General features: G+C 38.7%; 2 protein-coding genes across 3 annotated transcripts; one reads left to right on the forward strand and one right to left on the reverse strand.

Moving 5' to 3' along the window:
• Window positions 1-93: 93 nt before the first annotated feature.
• LOC6565218 (ADP,ATP carrier protein) lies at window positions 94-1,645 on the forward strand. Its single transcript, XM_001991333.2, has 3 exons — window positions 94-549; window positions 609-736; window positions 1,000-1,645. The coding sequence occupies exons 1-3, from the start codon at window positions 232-234 to the stop codon at window positions 1,472-1,474; spliced, it is 921 nt and encodes a 306-aa protein (XP_001991369.1). The 5' UTR covers window positions 94-231; the 3' UTR covers window positions 1,475-1,645.
• Window positions 1,646-1,726: 81 nt separating this feature from the next.
• Window positions 1,727-8,614, reverse strand: LOC6565217. Of its 2 annotated transcripts, none has more exons than XM_032737945.1 (4): window positions 8,532-8,614; window positions 8,067-8,309; window positions 2,679-2,846; window positions 1,727-2,578 (listed from the first exon to the last, which is right to left on the reverse strand). In XM_032737945.1, the coding sequence occupies exons 2-4, from the start codon at window positions 8,214-8,216 to the stop codon at window positions 2,381-2,383; spliced, it is 516 nt and encodes a 171-aa protein (XP_032593836.1). In that variant the 5' UTR covers window positions 8,217-8,309; window positions 8,532-8,614; the 3' UTR covers window positions 1,727-2,380. The 2 variants fall into 2 exon arrangements, with proteins under 2 accessions (XP_032593836.1, XP_001991368.1); XM_001991332.2 differs by having other exon boundaries at window positions 8,498-8,610.
• Between the last annotated feature and the right edge of the window lie 594 nt (window positions 8,615-9,208).

The raw sequence follows: 9,208 nt of genomic DNA on the forward strand, positions 1-9,208 counted from the left end.
TCGTAGACATTTGTTATTGTTTGTATGATTAACATTTAGTTGAAATTCCAAATCGATACTAGTCACACCTAGCTGGATTTATTTAAATTTCAGATTTTTTTTGGGAGAATATTAGAAAAATTTTGTTCTTTGGACGCTACATATACTGTGTAAAGGTTAGAACACTTGATAGAACCCAATTAAGGAGATAAACACATTCAAGTACAAAGTAAGTCAAGCCAATTCGACAACATGGGTGATGAAGGAGGCGGCATGAGACCTGGCGGCGATTTGAAGTCATTTTTAATTGACTTTATGATGGGCGGCGTGTCGGCTGCCATTGCCAAAACAGCGGTGGCACCCATTGAGCGCGTCAAGCTGATTCTTCAGGTGCAGGAGGTATCGAAGCAGATACCAACGGATCAGCGCTATAAGGGCATCATCGACTGCTTCGTTCGCATACCGAGGGAGCAGGGCTTCTCCTCGCTGTGGCGCGGCAATTTGGCCAATGTTATTCGATACTTTCCCACACAGGCACTAAACTTTGCCTTCAAGGATGTTTACAAATCGGTTGGTGCTTGTCTGGGCTCGTTAAATTCATTATCTTTATTATTATTATTATTTATTAGATATTTTTGGGTGGCGTCGACAAAAAGAAGCAGTTCTGGCGTCATTTTATGGGCAACTTGGCATCCGGCGGCGCTGCCGGTGCAACCTCTTTATGCTTTGTCTATCCACTCGACTTTGCGCGTACGCGGTAAGTGTGAATATCAAATCCAAGATCATATTTAACAGCAGTAGCTAGCAGCAATCCGTATCCATATTTTATATTTTGGAGTATTTCTCCACCTTCTACGTTATCTTATCTATTTGATTTACCACGTTACGCGCTACGTAAAAATTGTTTTTATTTTATCGTATAAAATTCAAATTAAACGAATGAAAAGTGCTCTTATTTTGAGTTATCGATCAAGATTTATTGAATATTTAAAATTATCATTTAAATTGTACAACTTTCAGTTTGGCGGCGGATGTGGGCAAAGGCGGCCAGCGAGAGTTCAGCGGACTGATCGACTGCCTCCGGAAGGTTGTCAAATCGGATGGACTGATTGGCCTATATCGTGGCTTTATTGTGTCGGTGCAGGGAATTATCATCTATCGAGCTGCTTACTTTGGATTTTATGATACGTGTCGCGACCATTTGCCAAATCCAAAGAATACACCGTTCTATGTCAGTTGGGGCATTGCCCAGGTGGTGACCACAATTGCCGGCATTGCGTCCTATCCGTTCGACACGGTGCGGCGTCGCATGATGATGCAGTCGGGCCTGAGGAAATCGGAAATGGTGTACAAGAATACCGCCCACTGTTGGATGGTAATTGCGAAGCAGGAAGGCATTCCCGCCTTCTTTAAGGGAGCCTTCTCAAACATTATTCGCGGCACGGGCGGCGCTCTTGTCCTGGCGATCTATGATGAGCTTAAGAAATATGTATAAATAAGAATTCATTGCAGACAGACGGAGAGAATCTCTGCTTGGTGCGCTGAAGTACACCAATCAAATTTAAATAGACAGACTTATCAGTGTCTGTTATTGATTTTGATTTGTTTTTGACCAATCGTATTGATGGGAACATTTAGCTTAATAAATGAATTTGCATTTTTCTTATTTTGTGTAGTGCTTTCTTAATTTAATATTAATATTAACGGACAAAAGCACTGAATGTAATAAATTATAATTCTTATTTACTTATTTTTGTTTGTCCAAAGTTTCGTCGGGTGTGGAACTTGGCTAAGCCGGAGTGCATCAAGTTGCGTCGAATATGGATTTGGAATGAAACCCAACTCACATTAGTCAAGTTTCACTCCAACGGCAAGTTGACGGCGAAATTGTTCTGATTTTTTATTTATTTTTTTTTTTTTCAGTTACAAAATACGAATAATTTATCGAACTTATTGTTGCCATGTGTGTGTGTGTGTGTGTTTGCACTTAAATGTTAGCAGGCGTTAAAGTTAAAATAAGCATTAAAATAACATTAAAAACAAATCAAGTTGCACGCTGAGCGCGCCGTGAGAGCAGCGAGCTAAAAACTGAACTGATTGATCTGAGCAAAGCTTTTAGTTGAGCTTTTTGCGTGCAACACTCGTTGCCGTTGTATATATATATATATATGTGTGTGTGCGTGTTGTGTACCACTCAAAGAAAAAAAAAAAATAAAGAAAGAAATGCATGTAACAACTTTCGGAACTTTCAGAAATTGCACAATTTAATCTTATTCTACGCTACGTTTGCTGCTTTCGTGGTGGGTGCGCTTGACTATTATTATTGTAAATGGTTACGTTCTGGATCGGATAAGATCAGATTAGATCGCATCGCATCGCTCGACTCTGCGATTCTGCGCAATTAATGTGTGGCACCCGATCTGTGTGCCATAAATAAGAAGTACGTGCCCGCCGCATACGCCAAGAAATTGAACAGTCCAAAGACGCCGGCCGCCGTATTCGAGCCATGTCCTTTCGCATTCGACTCGGACCATCTGGCCAGCTGCACAATGAACCCAATGAAATAGAGCAGTGTCAGCACAGCGGTAGTCAGCAGCTCCTGCGAGTGAAAGAGAGCAACGAATGTAAACGCTGTATGTATATATATATATATATATATATATGTGTGTGTGTGTGTGTGCAGAGCACTGTTAACTTACAGAAAATATCCAGTTGACAGCGACATTGAGTGCTTCGCGTATGCCCAGCAAATAGGCGGCCATCAACAGAATGGTAATTATGAAAGAGAGCACAATGGCAAAGAGAAAGAAACTTGTTGCAGCTGTCTGGGCGGGTGAGGCAAGCGCCATACAAATGATGCCTAATACCTGAAACAAGAACAAACAAAAAAACAAACAAATTCTTTATCTTAATTGACATTTCGGTTTTTTTTTCGTTTTCTTTTTTTGTGACGCCTTATGATGTCATTGTAAGCAATTGGTGACCGACCATTTAATTGCCATTTGCATGCATGCCTCACATATACATATATATATATGTGTGTGTTTATGTATGTGTATTTGTGTATACATTGGTAATTACCAGATCGGTGAGCAATTGAATTCAATCTTAATAGCGCTGCACATTGACAGTCTCACACAGATGTCTGCATGTGTGTGTATGTGTGTGTTTGTGTGTGGGCGTCCATTTCAATCGATGACACAGATTTCGTTGAGATGCCCATTTCTAGATGTATGAATGTGTTTTGTGATTGCAATTAAAAAGCAATAAGTATTAGGCGTGTGTGTGTGTGTGTGTGTGTGCTAACAGGTGCGCACACAGCTTTCTTGTTGCTGTTGCCTAAAACAAAAGGCGTACAAAAAGTGAAAGCTGAAAGTTGCAGACATTTGTTAAAGCCAAAAGCGACGGCGGCGACCCGTTCGCATAGCTTGCAATAATAATATAAGCACAAGCAACAACAACAACAATAGCAGCAGCGACTGAAGTCAACTGGTTCTTGCTTATGTTATTGTTTGTCTTTCGCTCACACAAATTAATTCGGTGTGTGTGTGTGTGCGAAGTAAAAGCGCCCCCTGTCGTTCAAAGTTGATTAAACTGCAGTGCAGCTTACACTTGACCACCCCACACTTATTTATTGTGTGTCGCATCGCATGTGGGCAACTCTGTTTTCCACTGGTCAAAAACAACAGGCAACGAGACAAATTTGCGTCATCATGTTTCAAAAATAAGAATGAACTACTCGCAAATGTTGACTTATTTACATACATGAGTGTATAAGTGTGTATATGTATATGTATGTATATATAAGCATACATTTCTCAAAGAAAAAATTATGTTTTTTTAAATATGTATAAGCGTCACAGTATAATTTATTTGACAGCCTAGCGTAATATGTACACATGGATGTGTGTATGTGTGTATACTTATATATAGACATCTGCTCAAATATATATACATACATACATATGTATGTATGTAAATCAATGCTTAAAGCAAGAACAACACTTAACGCTTCAATAGCCCAATTTATATGATTTGTTCGTTGATAATTTGACTGGTCTGCTGGTTAATAATAAATGAGAAAATTGCCTTGTGAAGCGTGACATATGCAACACACATACATACATATGGCTGTGTATTTATATATGTACATATATATACATACACACACACAAACCCATGTGTATGTTTCAGCAAGAAATACTCGCTTGATTGATGACGCGGGACGGCAGAATTGTAATATATATCGATAAAATTGAACACTATGTGTGGATAGAGGAGCAGCGGGGACGGTTTGCTGTTTCTGAAGTTCAATAGCAGCGGCATGATCATAATAACAGCGATAGCGATAACAGTGCAGCTTCCACACTTGCGCACAATGCTTTGCACTAACAGCAATGGAAGCATGTAAATTGTGTGTGTGTGTTGACTATGTTAACAAACAAATAAGAACAAAGGTAATTGCTTCATTTGACTTATGGGCGTGTTGGTGACAACTTAAAGATGAGCTCACTTTAACAGCGTGCATTAACATGCACAAACACACACACACACACATACACAAACAGACAAGAAATATTCATTTTCAGACTTGATTTAATTTGCGAATTTCATATGCCATATTTGAAATGAAATTAATTTTGTATTTTAGTTTCATTCATTCACTGTATTTTTATGCCAATTCGTAGTAACTGGCAAATTCTTGAAATTCTTGATAAAAAAAAAACCGAAAAAAAGAGAAAAAAAAACATTCGAAATGTGTGTCATAATTTCCGCTTTGGGCAAAGACCACAACAATCTATAACAATGTAGTCAACAGACATACATACAAATTTACATATGTACACACTACATATATATGTATATATATATATATATATATATGTGTGCATATATGTATAGACGACTATAAAGTGGCCTGTGGCAAATCGCACAGCTTCCAAAAAATATACATGCATATATATGTGTGTTTGTATGTATATAATTCTCTTACGTAATGTCTATTATAATGCATAAATATGTACACATTTTGAGAAACGTCTACTAAATCGTTGGGTGCCTCGGAACCGTTTCGCGTCTTATCGCTCTGCCCATCCCCCATGCAAATTTGCATATATATGATGTACGTATGTGCGTACGTATGTATGTATGTATTTAAATATGCTTGTAGACACTATTCTTACGCTTACAAGCGACCCTGGAACGACATAAATAGCTAGGTGTGTGTGCGACAATGACAACAAGATTGTCAACAAGGCGCCCAAATGTTTGACCAAGTTAAACGAAAACACAGGCAAGTATTCGCCGCTAATGAAATGCAGACTGGAAGTGGAACTGGAATTGTGCATTGGAATTCTGGAAAGGACAATCTTATCGTCTGCGTTGATACGAGGCAGCTGACTATAAAAATCGCTAAGTTTTGTTTGTCAGCCAGTTTATTGGTTTGATAGTCGATTGTCGGCCAAAACAAAAAACAAAAAAAAAAAAAAAAAAAAATCACTCATTTACACATCGTATGAGTAATAACATAAGTACATATGCATATATGTAAGAGGAGTACTTAGCCATTTCTTGGACCTGGCACATTAAAGATAAATATTATCGGCCAGGTGTGAGTAATGCGCATGACTCATGCGATTAGAGATAGGCCCAGCCAAGGATTATCAGTTAATTACAGTCATATTTCATATTTTCCGCAAGCTCTTTAATTACAGACAGGCTATCTACCAGTCAATTGGGGAGGCGTCGATTAGATTAAGCGCAAAAAATTGCATTTAATGCTGAGAAAGCATTCGTTATTTAAATGCATAACACACAAAAGAAAATTCAAGCAAATTAAATCGATGTAATAATAATAATTATAAGTTCAAAATTTATAAATTACCATTGGAATTGTTGTGGCTAATTGAGATACTTATTGTTATTTCCATGTATATATGTGTACGAGTATATATAATAAGCATGTAAGTGATTTGCCCAACTTCCCAACTCTATCGATTTCCTAGGCATTTTCAATGTTTGTGACCTTGGGGCATGGGGCATGGGGCATGGGACATATAGTGTTGGCGTATGCGTGACACTTGCATTGATTGTTTCAAAATAAATGTTACACTTGAATTGGTATTCAATTAAGAAATAGATTTGCATGCATTCAAATTTCCATAATAACGTCAAATAATCATTACTCGACCACAGATTAACAGACTTGCTTGACTTAGGTGTATGCAAATAACGAGGGCAACATTATTATTTTTTTCTTTCTCTATATTATACAGCTGTCATAGAAGCAATAGTTCTACAAATAAATTCATGTATGGGCAACTCCTTTATCCTTAACAAAACCAATTAGATATGCCTTTTAGTTATATATGTGTAGTTATCATAGAAAGAATCGGTCAAGTATATATTTATATATTTTATACAATGTGGGACAAAATCACTTTGTAGCTTTGACAAACATCATATGGATAATTGGCAGCCCCCACCCCCTACTACCCCCACCCCGCTCTCCTATTTGAAATGAATTTATTAAGAATATGGAATTTAGCATAGAGTTTTGATTTTATCGTATCACTAAACGATAAGTGCCTAAAAATCAATAAATTAGCCCAATGAAACCCGTTAAGTTTTTGACATATGGTCAAAATCGCAAAAGCTCTGTTTTATACAATTATTGTTACATATATACATACATAGGTATGTACGCAGATTTCTTGTTGTTGTTGTTGTTTTCATATTTTTCAATCTAAGGCACGTTTATAGACCAAAAGTTATAAGGGCATAGCCAGCTTTTCGGGGGCGAATTGCCCTTGGAAACATGTATGTACATAAACACATACATAAGCACATACATACATACATAAACATAAATACATATACATACATACATACTTAACAGCAACATTAATCTTTGGATGATCTGTGCCCAGGGAAGCTTTCTCCCTACATATAAAGCATATGTTGTTGTACTCATTCTCAATGCTTGCAATTTAGTGTGTATGTATGTAAATATATATATATATATATATATGTGTGTGTGTGTGTCAACTGCTGCTGCTGTTGTACTTGTTGTGGTTGTTGCGTGTTGGCGGCCACCTGTGGGCAGGCATTTATATGTATGTATGTGTGTGTGTGTTAGTATTTTGATATTTTGGTATTTTGATATTGATGGCAGGCAGCATTTGGCTGCAGTTGTGCTCCATGTGCCAGTTGTGGTTATTGTGGATTGTGGGTTGTGGGCATTTGCATGGCTAACCGGTGACGACTTCCCACGCCTTCACACACACACACACGCGCGCACACATCTAAGCACTTACAATTATATATGTAAATTGTTTTAATTTTTTGTTCCTTTCTTTCTTGGTGCGAGCGCACAGCTGTTGAACGCAATTCGATTTCGAGTCATTTTTTTAGCCCCTGGAAGTGTTTAATTGAAATTGAATTGATGACAATCGGATTGATCGTTATAGAATTGCCAGCAAATTGTTGTCAGCCACAAGCAATTGCTCACATGGCCTGGCTGACTGCCTTTTGAGCCCTTTCACGACTCGTATCTTATCCGTCTAATGAATGATCCTGTGTGTGTGTCTGATTGTGATCGTGATTGTGTGTGTGCGTGTGTTGTTATGCAAACCATAGATAACTATTGGAATATAACAGAGCTGTGATAAACTTGAGCTATACCCTGTACCGCAGCAGAGAAACACAATTAAATGACCAACTTGGTATTCATTGATTGGTAACAATAGTTCATATTTCATTATACCCACCTGCGCATGGCTACAGGGTATGCTACAAATGACAAAATGGCGGCTCGGCCCCGGGAAATGTGCATTAATTGGCAAGGCTTTCAGAAATCTATAGATAAAAGCTCAATTTACACAGCATATCAATTTGACACTATGGCTGTGTGTGTGTGTGTGTGTGTGTGTGTGTGTGTGTATGTGTGTGTATGTGTGTGATAAGCAAAAGCCCAAGGGGGGTGGGGTGGGTGTCGCAATGTGTCGTATACGCAATGTGAGTTTTACTGTTTCTAGGCAATGCTTATTATTATTTTGTTGGTTAGATAGATGGGTTGCGCTACTTACCAATTGCACAATCTTTATCAGGCCCGGCACCGTTCTGTAATAGTCCAAATTGATGCGTATGGCGCTCCAGAAGCCGCCATTGTCACCCGCCGCTGGCCCAGGTGGCCCAGTTGTTGTTGTCCGCTCAACGGTAATCACTGTCTCGACCATTTTGTTGTTATTGTTGTTGTTGTTGTTATTGATAATGTTATTTGGACAACTATTTTTTGAACAGCACTTGAAAGTTGTATTTTAGCGGACGATCTTCTCGTCGCGATTGTCACAAAAAAACAAGACAAAAAATATGCATAAAACAACTATAGATCTATTCATATACTGATAGATATATATATATATATATTATATATGTATATATAATATATTTATATTTATATATTTGTACTATGTATACGACACCCGCGCGCGTTTTTATTTAAATTTAAAGCATATACATATATGTGTGCATGTGTATGTGTGTGCTCATACAGCTAGTTAATAAACGGAACGCCAGCTATAATTTTTTTGGACTGCAGTACGGTGTTCCACGACTAACGAAACGCGTCTAACGACTGACGACGCTGACACTGACTCTGACTCTGAATACTGCTAGTGGCGACGCTGCGCTGCGCTGCCGTCTCCTACCTTGCCGTATAACGGTTAACTGAGCGCACACACACATTCACCGAAATAATGATTGCCGTTTTCTGTCGTTTTCTAGCAAACACAAACTGCACTCGCTACTCCCGCTCTCTCACTCTCACTCGGTCTCTTTGTGCTCTCTACACACACACACACACATATATACATTCGCAGATCGCCTGGACAGCCCTTTCGTTCCACTATCATGCATTCGCTGTGCTCTGAGTGCCTTCCATTTGCCTCCCCGCCAGCCCTTCTGCTGATGAAGCAGCAACGAGCCGAGCACAATCTGGTTTTCACACCGATTACAGCCGAACGAATGTTTGCCGAGTCGCGCGAGCTGAAACAATGTAATAGGCTGCCGTTGACTTAATGGCACTGCTTTGCTCCACTGTGGCGCTCTATGGACTCTATGAGCAGAAACGCACACTGGTATAGTCGCCAGAAGATAATGTGAAACTTCACAAGTAGTTCTAGACGAGAATTCTTGTCAGGTGTCCCATTTTCATAGATTTTTATTTTTA

Source organism: Drosophila grimshawi, unplaced genomic scaffold, assembly GCF_018153295.1.
Source record: "Drosophila grimshawi isolate 15287-2541.00 unplaced genomic scaffold, ASM1815329v1 contig_848, whole genome shotgun sequence".
NCBI lineage: Eukaryota > Metazoa > Arthropoda > Insecta > Diptera > Drosophilidae > Drosophila > Drosophila grimshawi.

Coding starts and splice junctions, on each gene's coding strand:
- LOC6565218 (XM_001991333.2), top strand. CDS start 232: ATGGGTGATGAAGGAGGCGGCATGAGACCTGGCGGCGATTTGAAGTCA. Junction 550..608: donor TCAAGGATGTTTACAAATCG/GTTGGTGCTTGT, acceptor ATTATTTATTAG/ATATTTTTGGGTGGCGTCGA. Junction 737..999: donor CTCGACTTTGCGCGTACGCG/GTAAGTGTGAAT, acceptor TACAACTTTCAG/TTTGGCGGCGGATGTGGGCA.
- LOC6565217 (XM_032737945.1), bottom strand. CDS start 8,216: ATGGTCGAGACAGTGATTACCGTTGAGCGGACAACAACAACTGGGCCA. Junction 2,847..8,066: donor TGATAAAGATTGTGCAATTG/GTAAGTAGCGCA, acceptor TTCTTGTTTCAG/GTATTAGGCATCATTTGTAT. Junction 2,579..2,678: donor CTGTCAACTGGATATTTTCT/GTAAGTTAACAG, acceptor TTTCACTCGCAG/GAGCTGCTGACTACCGCTGT.